Genomic DNA, 20,411 nt, shown 5'->3' with positions numbered 1-20,411 from the left:
ATGTTAGCATTGGCAAACTGCTGTGGTATAAGAGGAATAAAATGCTTTAGGACATCACACCGCTTCGCACCACAACACTTCATCATTAATTACACTATTTTATGTCACTTTTGTATACAATTTCATCATTTCCTTTACTAGATTTCCCTGATTATAGATAATACACAACCAGGTTCACGAATCTTAGCCATACGTGTCACAATGTATTGAAAGAGACAGACTAGGCCAAAAGCACAACACGGAATTCCCCCAAAAACTCAACACACATTAGAAACAAAGAAACAGAGAAACACAGGTCATTACTGTGAGCAAACACAGGCATGCTGACACAAGACTCTACAAATTTCAATGGCACCACAGGGACTATTTTTACATGGGTATTGATGAAACAACACACGACTGCAGGTGATGTTGAATGGGCAGAGGCAGGGAGGAGGAGGAACAGGAAAACAGGTGAGCAAGCAATGTTGATCCTCCTAGGATGGGCTTTCTCTATCAGCAGCGCTCCTCCAGTGCTACACAGCTGGAATGCAGCGAAGTGAAGACACGGGGTTGGTTGCACGACTATTAATTATTACTAGTTGAGCAGTACTTAGAAAACAGTAAACTGATTCAGGATATGCTGTTACATTTGTGCAGTTAAAGGATGAGAACAGCAACGGGTGTGTCAAACCACACTTCAATTAACAGCCATACAAAGGCTAAAAATTGCATTTCTAGCTCAAGTGATTCTTTAGGCTACACTGTTAACAATGAAAATAAATAAATGTGCGCAATAATAAATCTGAGTTTCATATTACACTATTTTGCAAGACTCGGCCTTGCAACCCAAAGGTGAACCTGAAGGTTGTTGGTTCGAGTCTCGGGTCCGGCAGGGATTGTAGGTGGGGGGAGTGAATGACCAGTGCTCTCTCCCACCCTCAATACCACGACTGAGGTGAGACCCTTGAGCAAGGCACCCAACCCCCAACTGCTCCCCGGGCGCCACAGCAAAAAAGGCTGCTCCGGGTGTGTGTTCACGGTGTGTGTGTGTTCACTACTGTGTGTGTGCACTTGGATGGGTTAAATGCAGAGCACAAATTCCGAGTATGGGTCACCACACTTGGCCACAAGTCACTTCACTTCACTTTACCATCTGCCTCACTGTTTTTTCCCACCACATCACCTGGCTGACATCTCCACAGCGGCGACTAGTGAACGTATTAGTGGACTAGACTATGTAATCCCTAGTTAGGTCTAAATGCAGTTTCAAGCACTCACAATGTTCATGAGCGTAAGCAGGTACTTCTCGACGTGCTGCGCTCCATGGAACTGCACCACCGAATCGTCAACCCCAAGCAGCACCTCGATGTTGTAGGCTCGCTCGGGAGACTGACGCCGAGATCTCCGACTCTGGTTCACACTCCGCTCTACTCCTTCATAGAGAGTCTCCAGATCCAGTAGACCTCCAAGATCAGCACCTGGAACAGACATAAGCATGAGAAAAAAACATGTCTGGAGAACATAACATGAGCAGCGGCTGGTATAAACAGGATAGCGTGCCTAAGCACCCGCTGCCTTTTAAAGATAAAAAGACAAACACTTCATTTTTGGAATCCACGTCCAATCATTTTCTGTTAACATTTGTCTTAAGCTGGATTGTTTTGGACTTTCGTGTATCCAAGCATAACACCACTACCAACAACTATAAGAAAAAGACACAGAATAGTATAAAGAAGAGGCTGGGGCTGATTTCTTTCTAGCCCAGACTGTAGATTCATGCAGCCTATCAATAACAGTTGTGTCAGGTGATTACACAGAGTGAAACACCCCAAAGATTTCCATCTCCATTTGGGCTGACGTATCCAGAACATTTCATCAGTAATGATTAAGAAGGCGCATGTGCAACGCGTAATGTGTAACGGGTGTTATGAACGTGAATGTATTTAGTCTGTCATCCTTTTTCCCCAAAAATGCCTTGTGAGGAGAAACTAAAAGATAGACTAAACACACACTGAACACACATCAAAATTCAAATTACACAAAAGGACTGCAGAGAACTGCAAATTGAGTGTTTCATTTTTAACAAAATGGTTATATTTCTGTTTAGCGTGGCTGGAATTTAGAGGAAACAAGGCATGAACCCAGTAGAGCTTCATGGACTTGAAAAAATACACATTACACATTCAGCTGCCTATCTGCTCTAGTGTGTGTGTGTGTGTGTGTGTGTGTGTGTGCATAATAGTTTGCCCCACATCCTTCTTATTATGCCATTGATGAAACATGATATAATGCATTACTCAACACTAATAGTTTCATTGAGCTATTGATATTAGATGTCACTGCCTAACACACTTGCATCAAGTACTATTAATATGATTAGACAGAAAATTTGGAATTTACATCCAAAATAAAATCCATGAATATATAAAAAAGATTATAAAGTAAGCTTTAAAAAAACAATAAATTCTGAATATATGCTACTTTTAACAGGAGTGTTGCCATGATAAATGTGACATTACAACGCAGACCAGTGAAGCTTGTTTCAAACGGCTCAGTGCTCTTCACACAGCCACGGAAGAGAGAACATAACAAGAAGAATGCAGCATCTCCATCCTCATCTCCATCACCCCGTCAGCTGGGGGCATCATCTACCATCTGATTATATAACGTTTCCCTGGCAACCCGCTCATGGGTAAAACAATGCTCGGCGCAGGCTAATATTGGCTCAGCACTCACTTCCTTATTGGAAGATAATCCTGGAAGTCAGACTGAAATTCATCATCTTAACACTCCATGTCTGCTGCACGTTATTAAAGCATGGCAGAGCGAGACGAAAACACGAGGATGCCAAAAGATCCAAACCAAGACAGACATGGAGGTGTTGTTTATTTATTTCTTTTTTGGTACGATTTTCTAAGGCTGCAGCTTCATTCCACTGCCAGGTGTTCCTGTCTGCAGGGTGCATGTCAGCATATTTTCCCCTAGCCTTGTTAACAAAATTAACCCAAAAAGTGCATTCTCTATCAAAACAATCATCACTGTTTTGCATTAACGCTTTATTTTTATAGGGATGATGCAATATCCACACCATCTGTTTTAAATAATAGATTCAAATATTAATGCTTATGCAAGAGCTTCTGCAGTAAGCAGGTCTCTATTGTTTGTGTTTTCATTACTTTATGACTTGGAGCCTTATTTTCCTTTGTGGGTTTATTTGGAATATTATCCTTTATATGAGTCGGCATGCATAGTTCGCTAACTCCTGAATCTCTTGTATATGGAACAAAGGAAGTATTTGCTAATGAGAACAACATGTTGGCCACAAGCTAAACCTGAATCTAGATTTTTGCAGGTTTAGATCTCAAGAGTGGAGAATAATACGCAGCAATAATTTCTAAATTATAAATAATTTTCAATATTTAACACTTCTTACGTCTTCAGCTAAATGACAACCAGAATTCTCCACCCATCATGCTCTGCCACCACCTCTATCTTCATAATGTATTGTGACCCCAAGTTCTTTCTGTCCAGCTGGAGAACCAACCAGAAGTCTTTCCTGCTGGAAAAAAAACACTCTGACAAGTCTTATCTCTGCTTCTGGAGAAACCACAAGACATCTTTTTCTTTTCCTGCTGGAGAAAATGCTGCACCTCTTTTCTGGACATCACCTCTTTCCATCTGGAGAAAATGTTGATGCCTCTTCCAACTCCAGTACCTTTTGGAATAAGTTCTGGACGAGCATTCTCCCCCCTGTGGGAGAAAAGTCTAGTCATCTGCTGGAAAACATCTCTTTCCTTGGAATTCCCTTTTCTCTCCTACTGAGGAAAACAGTGGACATTTCTTCTCCCTCCTGCTAGACAAAACCCTAGTCAGCTTGTCCTCCCCCACCGCTTACACCTTGACCATTGCTCCCGTGCTTGGGTATCTCTTTGTCCTCTTGCTCGAGAGAACATCTCTCTCTTTGTCCTCCTTGGGGGATGAAAACGTTAGACATCTCTTTGTCCTCTTGATGGAGATAATGCTGGACATATCTTTGCTCTCTTGCTAGAGAGAACATTAGACATCGCTTTGTCCTCCTATTGGAGAGAATGCGAGACATCTCTTTGTCTTCCTGCTGGGTAGAATGCTGGACATCTCTTTGTCCTCCTTTTGGAGAGAATGCTGGACCCTCACTTTGTCTTCCTGCTGGGTAGAATACTGGACATCTCTTTGTCCTCCTGCTGGGTAGAATACTGGACATCTCTTTGTCCTCCTGCTGGGGAGAATGTTGGACATCTCTTTGCTCTCCTGCTCGAGAGAATGCTGGACATTTCTCTGCTCTCCTGGTCGACATCTTGCTGGAGAGAACACTGGACATCCCTTTGCCCTCTTCATGGAGAAAATGCTGAATATCTTTTGCTCTCCTGCTGGACAGAACACTGCTGCATTCTGACGGGGCAACCTCGCCCTTATCAGGGCTTGAAGCTGCTTTGTCGTTCAACCTTTATAAATGTCAGGAGTGTCTGGAAGAAAAGGAGAGGGCATGAACAAAAGGTACAGGGTGCAAGAACGAGAATGAGAGTGAGAGAAGAGATCCTGTAATACATGGAAAGAGATGAATTGCTGCATCGCCCTCTCTTTATAGAGAGATATATTTCAAAACTCCAAACTTATCCAGACTGATCCAAACTCCAAACTGGAAATCCAGGACTGATGGAATATCTTAGGATTTGTGTTTCTGCTTTTGCTTTCACACTTGCATTATTTTTCTGGATCCTGGTCCGTTTGCTCTGAGAGTTTGGTATGTTTGGTCAAGTGTGAAAGCTGTTTTTTGAGCCAGGAAGCGGTTCAGAGAACCAGTCCTTAGTCCTCACAATACAGTGGTCTGGGGCTCACTTCTACCAAACCATGCAGTCCACATCAGGTATGGAAGCAATCAGCTGTTGACGCTGCATGCAGGGTAACGTGATTAGTTCAACTTGTCACATTACTTCCTGATTCAAGTTTTGTGATGGCAGGGACAGGGAGATGCACCTTACTGATATATAAAATCATGCTTTCATAGGACTGGAGCACTGTAATTAGCTCACCCTTGTGGTGCGAGTGCTTGCACTGAGAGCATTGTGAAACACACCTTATGCCAGCCTGCATGGCTAAAAAGCTTTGTATACAAGAACAGTTCCTTGTTTGCCTGTATTCCTGCGCAATAACATTCCTTGCATCCAAAACGTTCTGTCATTTGCCGAACAACTTACAAACCTGCATGCACAAAAGTAAACTACAGAATTGCCCAATCAATCCACATTCCAAAAAGAATTCTTCTACATGAAAACAAACGTGAGATTACAAAACCCCTCCTTCAAACAACCCCAGAACTGGACCAAGTGTGAAAACAGTTTATTTCTTTCAGGCATCTTTAATTCCATAGGTGGTTCTGTCTTCCTACACATCTTACTGCCATCTACAATTGCTCGACAGAGAGGGGAGGTCTTAGTTTTCCTAAACTAAACATGATTTCATTACTGAAAGGTACAAAACCAGCAGCCTTAAAACTGTTTCAAGTTTCCACCAGGATGATAAAGCACTGTGGCATTGCAGAGCAGCTCGAGGGTTGAGCTGGCCTGGATTAGAAACAAGTTCTGGGAAACAAGTGAACACCTCAAGGTTACCCCAAAGCAAAATCCTATTGTATATGACATATCACACACTATTCCCCACTGAACAACAAATGTGTATGATACCGATACAGTACAGAGACTGATGTATGCACTAGAAAAGTCATGGTTTATTCTGTACTGCGTGTGGACACTGTGACAATTGAATCTTTTAGCATTACACCGCAGATTTGCATTTTAAATTCCCCTAACAGAATTCAGTTAGGGTTAGCTTTGTTTTTCAGGTAATAAGGGTACATTTATACTGCTAGTTTTTGCAAACAATATCATTATTTGATCCAACCTTCATGTTCTCCGCCTCAGTCAAATCACATGGACAACAACATGCTACAGTGTTCAATTTGAAGTATTTGAAATAGAGTAGTCTTAACATCTCTCTGTTGGATCTCCAATTATATATATATATATAAAACCCAGTTCTTTCCTCATGAGAGTTTTCCGTTAATGTTTATGGGCAGCTGGTTCTTTTCTCTGCTGTGACACATAATTCTTTTATTGAAATTTTCCAGACACTGACTTTCGCTCTGCGTCATCTCAGGTTTGCATGCATTTTGCACACCACAATTCCACAATATACACTGTGGTTCCTGAGCTTCCAAACACACATTGCAGTTTCAGAGCATCCCAACACATACTATAGTTTCACAGCCCCTCAACACACTTCACGGTTTTCTGAGCTCCTCAACACCCATCATAGAGCGCTTTAATACACACCACAGTTCCAGAGCTCCTCAACACACCATAGTTCTACAGTTCTCAAAGGCAAACACTGCAGTTCCAGAGCTCCTCAACACACCATAGTTCTACAGTTCTCAAAGGCAAACACTGCAGTTCCAGAGCATGCAAACAAATCAGTTTTAGACCTCCCTAATAAACACAGCGCAGTTCTAGAGCTTCCCAAGACACGCCATCACTCTACTAAAGCTCCCAAACACACACCACTGTTCTAGAGCTCCCAAACATATGCCATAGTTCCAGAGCTACCAAGTACACACTGCTGTTCTAGATTGCAGTTGTAGCTCCCCCACTACACACTGTGGTTCCAGTCCTCTGAAGCATACAGCATAGTTCTAGAGCTTCCCAAGATACACCACCACCACCACCACCACCACCAGTGCTAGAGCTCCAAAACACACACCATAGTTCCAGACCTCCCCACTACACACCACTGTTCTAGACCACAGTTTTAGCTCCCCATTACATTGTGGTTCCAGACAAAATAATTCTAGCTTCCCAGCGCACCCTACTGTTCCAGAGCACCCAGACACACACACTGCTTCCAGAGCTCCCCAACACACACACACACACACACACACACACATACACAAGTTCCATAGTGTGCACTATAGAGTACATGCATTAATACAAACGTATTCCAACAGCAATTCTTGTAACAACTCAGGCTCTACCCGCCTAAAAATACCAATGAACAACGTCCTGTCCAAAGTTACCCATGGCTGACCTTTGGGGACCTTAAGTGTTCTTTATTGAGCTCTGTGTGTGTGTGTGCTGTTATAGCACTGTGGCAATACAGTCCTGATATTAGACAGGTTTCATTAAAGAGTGAGCGTGTGTGTGTGTGTGTGTGTGTGTGTGTGTGTGTGCGTCTGTGTGAAGCAGCCATTCAGCCAACCTTTGCGTGCTACTGAAGAGTGCGAGTTCAACTTGAGGGAAATCAGAGACTCCACAACATATTTACTAATTGCCTCTTCTTATCTACTGCACTCTCCCCACGCCTTTTAATCTTTAATGATGAGTTGTAAAAGCCAGGATCGAATTAAGCCTTTAGGACCGGGCTAAAAAGAGCTAGCAATAACAGCGGTGAGTAAATCATTTTCAGCAGTAATCAAGTGTACCTTTTGATTAAAATGCACATTAATATGCAAGCCAGGATTAAATCTCTTTAAAAGGGAATGTGATATTCTATAACAGTAGTCATGTTAATATAATACAATTCTGTAGTACAGTCCTGTAAACAACTCTTGCGTTCATGATAAAATAACTGAACTACCGTAAATCCCAATGGCTTACTGAAGTTTAGATGAAAAAAAAGAAAGCTGGTAAGGACTCAATATTACAACCTATTGATTTTTTTGTATATACACTGGGTCATTTTTCATCATTTGGACCAGTTGCACATGAGCTATTCCTAGATTCCTAGTTCTTATACTCTTATATAGTAGAATCATCCTCCAAGGCCAAACAGAGGCAGGTACAGACTGCTGCAATGCATCCTGGGATTAACGGTAAACTCTGCTATAAAGAGACATCAAGCCATTCACACCTTTCAGTTCTGCATGGCTGCATGAAAGGTGAGATTTTTATAAATGTGGCTACACGAGGGAGAGAGAGAGAGAGAGGGAAAGAGGGAGAAGAACGACATATAATGGTTAGAGGAGGTTAAGCCAAACGTGACATGCTCATTCAAACTAAGGGGGTCTGTAGTAATATTATATTGCTTTATGTCACAGTGCTGTTGAATTCTCTAATCTGGTTGGTCAGAAGGTGTTGGTTAATTCTGTTGGTTAACAGCTAATTCATACAGACTTGTATAGCGGATGTTTCAGCATAATCTACGACTTGGCAGGTGGCAAAGACGGCTGCAGTTGCAGAAAATAAAACTTGATCCAAAACTTGAAACCTTGGCAAAAGTCAAAAACAGGTGAAAGGTCAGGAGATCAGCAAACAGAATTAACAGGGCAAAAACCAGAATACAAAACCCAGGTCAGTACCCAGATAAACATGCATGACAAACAAGGCTTGGCACATCAGGCAATAAACAACACTGAACAACACTTTGCCTCGTGTGTGTTTGGTGTGCTTATTCATAGTGGTGTGGTAATTGAGTCCAGGTGAGTATAATCAGTAATCGGGAGACCTAGTACCTGACAGTGAGTGTGTGGGCTGAGAGGTGTAGTCCTTGGAGGCCATGTTTGTAGGCCATGAAGCTCCTTGGGAAATAGACTTTGATCCTAATTCCGGCATTGACATGTCTAAAAATAAATGTGTTGCCATTTAACAAATAATAACATATAATGATATGGTGAAGCTTTCTGTAAGGAGATTTTTATTTAACATTTATGGAAGGAGTCTCCATGGTCAGCGCTTTTAACGGTCTGTAAGTAAAAAGAGATTGTGTTTGCGGTTTCTTGGTAACATGACAAGTTGTCTTGTTTATAGCTGCTGTAATATAACTGATAACAGGAACCTACTTATTCCCTGGACATTCCACAACATTAAATATAATATAAAGTTTTGTTCTTTAATTAATAAGACATGTAATCATTGGTAAATTGTTGTGGTATAAGAGGAATAAAACACTTTGGGATGTACTGTTATAAGAAATTAATGAACAGAAGGAGTTGCATTGGGGCTTCCCTTTATATACACTGATAAAGGCTGTATTATAATGTCTGAAAATGGAGCTACTGTATGTCCAAACATTGATTGTGCTGATCCCTCAAAGCGTCAGTATAGTGGTACTAGCCTTGGATATGAGTGGTAAGAAAAATCATGGTATCAAACATTCCTCTTGGGATGTGGTTGATTACAAAGTACTGAAAAAACACATCTGGTGTTTTGCATCAAGGCCGACAATGGCAGTGTGTGGCTGTGTATTGTTTATCCGCTCAAGAAACACCCTCTGTAAATGTGGCAATCGAGGCAGTGTGTGGTCAGCGCTGTGTTACACGAGATGGAGGAGTAAGAGGAGATGCAGAAAAACCTGAGCTAAACACAACGCCCTGTTAAGTGCACAGAAGAAAAACTGATCAAGAAGACTGTGTGTGAGGGTGACCCTCTTGTCGCCCTTGCCTGTGCATAGACGGAGGAGAGGCGGGGGAAGCAAATCGATCGAGCTCTGGGAAGAAGCAGCCAAGGCACAGCTGACCTCCACTGCTGCTCCACATAGCTGACACAATGATAAACACAACAGTGTGTCCCTTCACATTCAGAATAGAGAGCCATACAACAGAGACAGAGTGAATAATCTCTCTCTCTAAATGAATTTTTTTTTCAGAAATTCTTAATTTCATTTGGAACACACTTTATACCATATCCAAGCCTAGACCTAGCAGGACTTAGCATACAATTCACACAGCAATGGAAAGACACTAAAATAAAAAAAAGGCTACACTGACAATATAAATGAGTACTAATTCTACACATGTACTACTCATAAATGTATATAGTACAAACCACCGGGGTGCCAATACTATTTTGAGTTGAAGTATAATGGTTAAAGCATAAGCATTTCTTCTGTTATTCATCTGATGAGATCATCTTGACTCTGTGGTGTCATAGAGAATACATGCAAAAACGGAAACTACTTTGTTATCCTACTTGAGGATCATCTGAATTCAATTCAGTTCAATGTTATTTTAACAGACATCATCACAAAGGAGCTTTACACAAATCCAGATGTGGGCTTAAACTGGGGACCTTGGAGCTGTGAGGTGGTAATGGTTAAGCTATTCTAAAATCTGATTGGCTGAGCCATGCTTCGAAGCCGTTATATCCTATAATCTGATATACGCACATGCCTCTGACCGCCCCACAGTAACTAACTTCTGAATTAATGAGTAAAGGTTTTTAAATCAATGAACTGTTACACTTAAGCCATTGTATTGTCCATGGAATACTCAAATCTTTTCACCTAGACGATGGGTTCGCTTTTGATTCTGGCTCCTCCCAAGGTTTCTTCATCATGTACTCTCAGGGAATTTTTCCTTGCCACCATCCCCTCTGGCTTGCTCATTAGGGATCAATTTAAAAATTTAATTTTTAATTTCTGTAAAGCTACTTTGTGACAAATGCCCACTGTTAAAAGTGCTATATAAATAAAAATTGAATTGAACTGAATTGAATTAATCTTTGCTAATGCTGTTGCTTAGCAACCAAAGCTTACTGTTAACATATTACACTGAGTTGTAGAATTGTTTATTGAGTACATTATTATTGAACACTAGATTTTATCATATTGGTTTTGTAAAAACAATACCATTTTATAAAAACAATTACTTTGTGTCATGCCTAAGAACACCCATACGCATGCCGTCTCACGGCATATTCTTTTATAATACTCTTAGTTTTATTATGTTTCCTTCAAATCCACACTGTTTGCTCCTTACATTTATTAACTTTTTAAATCTTACAATCTTAATGGAACTCTAAGCCTTAGAGGTGTTAAGCATATATAGTGCTAGTATTAACTGTAAAACATAAATATGTGGTATATGTAAAAGATTGTACACATAAAATAAAGACATTTCTAACATTTCTCAACATTTCCCCATTCACCTATACTTTTTCCTTTGTTAGAGTTTCAGATTTGAAAGTATTTAAAATGAATTCATTTAAAGAGAAATGTTAATATGTTCTCTCTCTCTCTTTCTCTCTCTAAAGTTATGAGAGCTACAACTAAATGTCTAGGAAGAGCTATTACTCAAATATAACACAGTAGTCATAACACCATCAGTCTGTCTTACAGGTCAAAGAAGGCTATCTTGCACATGTTAGTCTAGACTGTGTTAAAACACTTCTGTCTGGTGTGCTAAAGAAGATAGTGTGATAAATCGTATGCTTGATTTAATTACTGGAACTTATTATGAGTCCTGGAACATAGAAAATTTTATTTTATTTTTTTTTTAAGTAATATTACTGATATTGAACCAAAAATATTTTTGATTTTGGAGTATTTGAAAATATTCAATTCAATTTAATTTGCACCACAGCACTTTTAACAACAGACATAATCACAAGCAGTGATGATAGAAATCTGGATGTAGATTTAGATCCCAAATGAACGATCCAGAGGCAACAGTGGGAAGAAAACCTCCCGGAGATGACATGAGAAACCTTGAGAGCAACTGGGTGACATCAGATAGTGGGATTCTAAATCATTACAGTATACAGGTGTAGAAGTGAAGACAGACAGTACTAAGTGTGTTGAAAGTATGAGCAGATTGTGAATAAGAGTCCTGCGATGAGCACAGGACAGTCTTTATGATTAAAGCAGCAGTGGTAAAATTAGAGCATCCAGATTTGGATGAGATTCCATTGAGGCAAGCTGAGACTTTGTCATAAACTGTTTATGGGAAGCACAAATCCTTATGGTACCCATGTGAGACCATCATTTCACAGTAAAAAAAAATGTTTCAATTGTCATGGTGCTGAACTTTTTTCTAATTGTGTCTTACTGTGGCAGTACAGACCCGAAAGCTAGACAGCTCACAGCATAGAGTGTTACTAGTCATAAATCTTAAGCTTGAGAAACGACCCTGAAGTGTGTATATGGTGTGTATACAGGTGGGAGTATATCTGTGTCAGTGAGTGAGTGTGGGTGTATGTGTGTGTGTGTGTGTGCGTGTGTGTGCAGCTCAAAGCACAAAGATAAGTTATAACATCATCAGTCAAGGTTTGTCTACCAAAAGACCTTGTCACTGAGGCCAACCCAGTTCCAGTGTAACCCAAGCACTGATATTACAGTGATATATACAGTGTGTGAGCATGTAAGAGAGACACTGAGAGAGAAAAAAAAAAGCTTTGTGATGAGGAACTCAATTCATTGAGTAAATGTACGACTTGAGATTCGGTACATGTGTATGTGCATGCTGTGTTCTGAAATAGCATTGACCCCAACTCTCTATTTATAGACACCGGCAAATCAATATCAGCAAGCGGTGGTTTAAGAACGACCCCGATCACTGTAATAAGGCCGCGAGGGACTCTGTGCACTGGCGTCCTTCACACTTCTAAAGCAAATCAGTCATTACTGGATCTCGTGGCCTGGCGCGCTATCTGAATGTGGCCTCATCGTTTCACCCGGGCCTAATTACTAACAGCTTGCGTATAAATACAGCGTGTCCTTGCTGTCACAGAGATCTGATTGGTGCGACAGTCTGACACGTTTCACAGTCGCACCTCCTTATCCGCTACATTCGCATCAATTTCTCATCCTCTCCCTCTTTTCTCCTCACAGAAAAATAAACTGTTATTACTCTGGCTTAAGAAGCTCGTGCCAAGCCACCCACTCACAGCAAGCAGGCGTGAAAAAAACAGCCAGCTACGAATTCACTCGTCAGCGCTTAGACACATCTCCTGTCGCTGGTTTAGGATAAAACTCCAACAGTTTTATTTCATCGCAAAACTGTGATGAACACTAGATGTTCAGGAGAAGAGAGTCAAAGGGCTTTATTTTTGTGATCATATCTCAACAAAAATAAAGGGATTTGCAAACACTGGCAAAAATATTTTCATGACCTTCGGCCTAATTATGTTGGATGGTGTGTAGAAAAATACCTTATCAAGAGGTGTGGCTAGGCATGCTGCTGCTTCACCCATGTCAGTGCAGGCTTTTTTTTCCCCTGGCCACCAAAAACAGCAACTTATGGGCAGCCAAAATATAAATAATAAGCACAGCTATTAATTTTTACTAGTCCACCAGTAATTTGAAAACAAGTAGTTGACGAGTCTTTTCCATAGCTGTTTTTAGGTTGGTTTATTTGGGCAGCCAAGAACAAGTCAAACTGCGCTTCAATTAACAGCAATACACAGGCTACAAATTACTTTTCCAGCTTCACTGCTTTTTATGCTACACTGTTAATGATGAAAATAAATAAATCACCACTATAAATGTGCAAAATAATAAATCCGTGTATCATTTTAAACTATTTGAACTGAGAGCGTGCAGCCCTGAAGCTCATGTCCATCAACAGAGGCCGCGTTATAGCTCATTGAGTTGCCTTTCTTGAACGGAAGATGCAGTGTCTATGTGTCTATAGCAGCGTCATGGAGGTTTTCACCCATGTTCAAATCTGATAGGATCTAGAAAAATCTTTTTAGCTGCTCACAGGTTGCAAACTATCTGAGTGGGACTGGATAGTGATGTGCAACCCACGGCTCTGAATGCAATCTTTGCCACAGAAACAGAATTCACTGTGGCAGAATTTTATTTAAATTGTATTTAGCTTTAAAGGACAACAGAAATGATAATGGGAGGAATTCCTTCAAAAATGGATGATTGAGATATTAAAAAAACATTCCACAATGAGCAACTGACTGCAGAATTGGCTTTGTCTACTCGGAAATATTTTCAGACTATCAAAGTACATTTAGCTGCTTTCTTTACCATCTGCCCGTCTGTTTTTTTCCACCGCTCCGGCTAGTCATTGCCCCTACAACAGCTACTAATGAATGTATTAGTCAACTAGTCCATGCAGCTACTTATCAATACACTGAATAAAGAATGCCTCTTGCATTCAACTGTCAGAATATTTGCCATGTCAATATTGCAATCGCTCCAAAACACAAGTTAAAACATGCCATGCCACTGCATGTACTTCAGTAAGCATGTTTGTCTCACAGAGATTCCTGTAGCCATCTTCTTTTTTATTTTGCTCAACTCGGTGAACCCTGCCCGCTCTGCCGGAGAGAACAGGTTTGGAGAAGAAATCATAAAGATGTGGAACAATATGTATGCAAATGATGCCGTCTGGATGCGCCACCAGGGAATACACCCGCACCGTTTATGATTTATGGAAATTCATCGGCCACTTATATATTCTTTAATTGAGCAAAGCCCATGGAGGAATTACCAGGCTCTTTTTTTTAAATAAAGATTTGCTCTTGTTTGCCTGATCCATCTTTCTGATGGTGGCGAACGGGCTGTTACAGTAAAATAAAGAAAGAATGATGAACTCAAAGCTAAATCAAATAGAGCCAGGTAGACTTTAGTGTGTTTTCCCCAAACACTATGAATTGCTCTATGAGGATCCAAGCTTATGAATCAGAAATTACTTTAAATAGCCATTTTCTGCTTATTCTTTAGCTTTTAAACACGTTGTGGTGATTGATGTGTTATTACTGTATCACAGTTCTCTTATTTTGCACAGCAGTTGCACACTGGTGGAAGGTAGAAAGCGGTGTATCAGTGGTATATGAAGGTTTTTGCTATTCTAAGCGCACTGAGATGGACAATTGCAGTTTGACAACTCATGGAGGAGGGGGTCAAAAGACAAAAGCCTTTAACGGTTAGCATATTTGACCAGAGCTGGTCAATAGTGCTATCCTCTCAAGACAAAGTTGGATTCCTAGATGTTCTGGTAGATTCCTTGATTCCTAGAGCATCTGTTTTGTTCTTTTTCTTCTTTTTCTTCTCAGATCTATACAGCATTCACACCCACACTACGGAAACAGCAGGTTTGCCAGGTGTCTGAAAAATAAACCTTTCAAAAAAACATTCTTCATGCAAAACCTCCTTCTCTGATGGTGCCAAGCTTGACAGATGCACCTTTGGCTAAGACAATTGCAGGGGCCCCAAGTTTGATTCCAAGCAGTGCCGTTGCTCATCACTGGTAAAGAAGGATATCCTATCAATGCCGAGCAGTTCTCACCAATCGTGGACATCAGGTCACGCAGAATTGGACACTTATGAAGTGTACAAGTTCAGCTTATTCAGCTGTCCTACACCATTGCATGAGCATTAGCTTGAAAACATGCTACACAGACAGCAGAGAAAGCAAATATTAACCTTCAGTATGTTTGTCTGGACACAAATAACAACTGGGAGACTATACCATGCAGAGCGCAAGTGCTTGGTGTGATATTTATTTAGTGCAATCCATGAATCGTCGTCAGAATAGACAGCAGGGTCCAATACACAGGCAGGCAGCAACAGACCAGGATAAATCATAATCATATCCAAAGAGCACGCAAGAGTTCAAACCAGGAAACAAGGAACAATGAAGCAAAGCACCTGGAAAGAAACAGAATTAGGACTCGGACTTATGGACATAAAGCATGATAAGACTTCACAATAAGACAAAGCAGCAACAGACAAAACACAGAACAGGTGCACACATTTGAGGAACAAACCAATGACAGGACAAGGAAAAGAGAAGACCAGAACCATAACAAAGGCACATGGCAAACAAAAGTTCATGTAGGTCAAAGAACAAGCCCAAGCAGAGTACGCAGTGCTCAGAATCGCACCATGCACTGACAGGAGGAATTCATGACAGAGACATCTGAGTGATAAATGTGCAAAAAAACAACTACAGTACATTTAATGCACCTTATTTGATCATATACATTGATATCATAATCATGGCCATAACTAGATATGAGGACACACAGGTCTGGACTTCTGCATCTTCGGTTTTGGGTTTTGCTTAGTTCTCACAAGACGCTACACTTCCAGAATTCAAGTTCTTGTTGAGAGATATTCAACGCACATATTACAGGCTAACATCTGACATAGCACTGAGACATAAGAACTCGACATGTGATATAAATGTGAGTGTTTATGAGAACAATTGGTGGTGTGTAAAATGCTAACTATTTTTAATGCTGCTAGCCAAATCAGCTTGCTAGCTGCAGTAATGCTCGCTGATGGCAGTAATGTTAGCTGATGTACATGACTTTTTTTATGTATGCTATTTCAGTAAACAATAAGGAGAAGCAAGAGAGAAAAGGAGGACAAATTATAAATTAGCAACTGGTGTAGTACATGGCATTGTGGTTACATCGGGTCACATCACACCACCCAGCCATTGATTATTTTCCTAAAACAGCACACCCCTATGTGTTGTATTCTGTACTTATTGTCTAGTGTCATGTAAATATTCTGAAGTAATGAAACAATATGATGTAATATAAAGAAGACCAGTGAAACAAACATTGCTATGCCATTATTTCTTGGAAAAAACATCTACATCACATCTACTCTATTGATATGCACACTTTTCTACCTCAGTTAAGCATTATTTTTTCCTGGCTGTTTCATTTAAATGGTATTGTGCACAAATTCAAAACGCACATAAACGCAGGTTAAGTGAAACACCGGTTATGCGCCAGTGCACTGGGTCGAACCATTGTCCAATACTGAATGGGGGAATTATGTGTTTTGGACCCTATGATGTATCTCCAGCATTAATCAAAATGCTCTGCCTCATCACTTCAGCGTAATGCGGTATTCCTCCAGCAGTGTAGAGAAACACAATCTCCCACACTATGTTTTCCCATTTTAATGAACTGCCATTTTAATGGGATTATCTCAGGCGGATTTCAGCACCACAGCAGATGTCCAGTGCATGTCATTCCCTCCGCAGGGTTTCAGAGGCATTTCTGAGTCTTTGGTGGGGATCAAATTCCCATTTGGCTTGAGAACACATTACAAAGGTGGCATTTAAAAAATAACAATTTCATTTCAGATGCAGGTTTAAAGTAGCCTAAATACACAGTGTAAATCAACCAAGCATCAGTATGTGCTACATAACGCCTTCATATACATGTGTGTTCAGCAGTGCAAGACATTTTTACACACAGTCATAACACAGTCATAAATCCATATATATAGGGGAAATCCATGAAGGAATAATTAAGATGTTATGCAAATGTAAACAGGGTATAATTGGTGGAGATAAAAAAGAAAGGGAAGACAGAAGCTTATCTCTCTGATGAAATTTAATAAGCGACTTTAAAGAGGGCTATTTTTTCTCGTCCAATTTGTACACGACACTAAGCAATATTTAATTCTCCTCACTTCACTGCACAGGTAATGCCCTCTAATCCGACAACACAGTGAATCACCGAGAGAGAGAGAGAGAGAGAGAGAGAGAGAGGAGAAAGGAGAAAGGAGAGAAAAGCGTGAGTAGGGGATTTTTAAAAAATCTAGTAAAAGGCAAATTAGGAGTAGCGATAGAACATTCCGCATTGTAAACTGCAGAAATGTAAAAGTTTTGGAGCCGCATGAGGTCCTGAGCGTGTTCTCCGTCTGCACCGCCAACGTGGGCGGCTTCTATACCGAACTCTTTTTAATGTGCTGCCAGACAAAGAAGTGACTGTCATTGTGGAAAAGTTGTGCAAGAAATCTCAGTGCAAAAGCCAAAGTTTTACCTCTTTTCCACACATACTGTATATACAGTGGAGTTTATGAATAATTGGGCAATGACACGGTTGTGCAGAATGTGCAGAATGCAGTTGGGCAAAACTGTTATATCAGCTACCAGTCACTCACTAGTAACTCTACTCAAGAGAACTGTAGCCGCTACACTACATGCTACACTGCTAAAGTAGCTTAACTACACTAAAGCTATACCCGTAACCTTTACAGCTAAATACAAATAAACAAAAGACTCTGCCTGACCATTTGTTCTTATAGTATTATTATATTATTTATATTATATTTGAGAAAGCAATGAAAGATTTCCTTCCTTCCTCCCTTCCCTCCTCCCTCCTTCCCTCTCTCCTTTCCTGCCTTCCTTCCTTCCTTCATGTCTTTCTTTTTGGTAGTATGTTAACCCAGAAAAAAATACCTACAGTTTAACTGAGGCATAATTGTGAATTAAAATAAGGAGGAAACTTTCAAGTTTAATTTAGCATTTTTGGAAGGAGTCTCCAATGTTAGCATTTTGAAACAATTGCGGTGAAGCTGTAAATTTAAGTTTTCCGATATTGGAAAGTCAAGAAACTATTTAGTTTATAAATAGTGTATACATTTAGGCTAGTAAAGGAACAACTGTTTAAAACAATCTGCTATAATGTAAGTGATAACAGAAAGTTATATGCATCGCTGAGTTTAAAAAAAGAACTATACAACTAAGTGGATGCCTAATTTTGCGTGTCTAGATTTTTAAAGTATTTTTTAGGTTGTGAAATAACAAATTTATATTAAGCCTTATTTACTTTTAAAGTTTTAACCTAAAACAAGGCTAAGCTATGTTAGCTAATGTAATATAATAAGGTATGGTGAGCTAGTTAGCTAGTTCAAGCTAATCCATAAATGACACAAGTGAGCATGTGATTTATTATGCTCTTTTACAAAAGTTTTTAGTGTTGCATATCCCATTTGTGCCCACGAAAACCACTGAGCTGTGGTTTTCTGTCCTCGCATGTAAAAATATATTTGAAAGTAAAATGTATTCAAGTCTGGCTAGCATCTTTATTTCCCCTTAATGCGTTTAGGTGAAGGCATGTAGTCAGCAGGAGAATTACACAGCGGCTTACCGGCATGTTCCTTATTTGTGCACGCTAGTGAATCTATCTAGTAAAAAAAACAGACAATGTGTGTAGTGCAGCAGGCAGAGAAAGTGCTTTGTGAAAGTCAGTAAGGAATAGTGTTTATTTTCTTTTTCTGGTTGTTGAACCTACATGTACACCGGGCAACTATGAGTACGAAATCGGTTTGTCCCAGGTTCCTGGACTACTTATTTGTCCACCCCTGTGATGTTATCACATCCATTGATTGAACATGAGCAGTAATACACTGCTTCCCCTCCACACTCTACTACAGGAAGATCGGTGACTGCAGCGGTACACATGAGCCCCACGGAGAGCGCTCCAATCCCCGTAAGAGTTCATTAAAGAGCCTGGTTCACGTCGTCAAAAAAACAGTAGCAACCCAGCAAAAGCAGGCAGTGACAGCAAACAAGTCTTAGGAATTTGTTCTAAAAACGTAGCTGCAGTGCTTCTCAGTTACACCACACCAAACACACACTAGCGTCCTAACACCTACTGAACCGCTGCAGCCACTCGTGGCCAGACACCAGCACGGAGAACCTAATAACAATATTCTCCGAGCTCCTTTTTCGTTCTAGCAGAAAGGAAGGGTGTAAAGGAAGAGAGGATCGGATTCTTCCATCACTTCTCCCTCCTCCCTTTCGCTGTCTCGCTTCTGTGGCGCTGAAGGATCCGGCTCACTCGCTATCCAATTCTAATGAAGTGGGTCTCACTGTGGTGGCAGTGAAAATTGCCTTTTGGTCCCTGCATGATCATGTGAGTGTGTGTGTCCCAAACTCATGAGTTATGTTTGTGAGTCTGAAGACTGGTGAGCCTGTGTGTGTGTGTGTGTGTGTGTGTGTGTGCATAGCCTATTATCACATTCAAATACAAGCTGTCACTGCATAAACGGCACACAAAGCACAGCTGACACGCTAAGCTAAGCAAATATCTCACACACACAAACATGCACAGCTTAAATACAGTTAGGACTACACACAAATGTACACAGACATAAACGCTATCCTTACAGATCGTAAATATTGAAAATTCATCATTTTCATAATGCAAATTTTGGCCTGTGTACTATTTATATAATTATTTACTTTCATTTCAATCACTGTCATGCGAATCCAAATTCTCAAATTAAAAAATTCATTGCACAATAAATCAAAATCATGTTTAACACAGCATTTAACAAAACATACTCAAGACCATGTCAGATGATGCTTATGTTAAGCTAATAATCACCGGTGCTACTGAACACTAGCCGCTTTGCTAACCAGCACACTCTTTCACCCTACGACACTGGGCTTCAGTAAAGTTTCAGCCACACAGTGTGTCCACACACACACACACACAGACACACACATACACACACAAACACTGCTAAGCGAGTCAATGGTGTAGGAGGTGCTTCAATTAGCACAGTGCTAATATTACTGCTGCTGTGTGAGGCGAGTGAGGCGAGGCGAGGCAGCACGGCTAATGGAGCAGCCAGGCTGTTAAGGGAGCTGATTTATTGTTGCCAGCCTGGTTGAGACAGCCAGGAAGGAAGTGTATAAGAACCAAGCTGAGCGTACTGCTGATCCATGCTCATAGCACCATATAAATGGGACACTTTGCAGGAAAAGTGCTTTTTAACAATTAAAAACCCCACAAAATGGAAATATATTGTGCCACCTAGCAAGTGAGTGTCCAAAGGTACCATTTTTGTCTGAGGTTTATCTCATCTTAAAACCAGCGCTAAAAAAAGCTACCCTTTAATCAAGAAAAAAC

General features: G+C 40.5%; 1 protein-coding gene across 3 annotated transcripts in view; it reads right to left on the bottom strand.

Moving 5' to 3' along the window:
• Positions 1-20,411, bottom strand: part of LOC113542831 (A disintegrin and metalloproteinase with thrombospondin motifs 2) — a 123,880-nt gene that overhangs the window by 37,654 nt on the left and 65,815 nt on the right. For all 3 annotated transcript variants that reach the window (XM_034306071.2, XM_034306072.2, XM_026940614.3), the window contains one exon: positions 1,261-1,460. In XM_034306071.2, coding sequence (XP_034161962.1) covers positions 1,261-1,460 — 200 coding nt within the window. The remainder of the gene's footprint in view (positions 1-1,260; positions 1,461-20,411) is intronic.

This window comes from Pangasianodon hypophthalmus, chromosome 7 (assembly GCF_027358585.1).
Source record: "Pangasianodon hypophthalmus isolate fPanHyp1 chromosome 7, fPanHyp1.pri, whole genome shotgun sequence".
NCBI classification, from domain to species: Eukaryota; Metazoa; Chordata; class Actinopteri; order Siluriformes; family Pangasiidae; genus Pangasianodon; species Pangasianodon hypophthalmus.
Note: the sequence above shows the minus strand (reverse complement) of the source record. Positions and strands in the feature narration are given on the sequence as shown.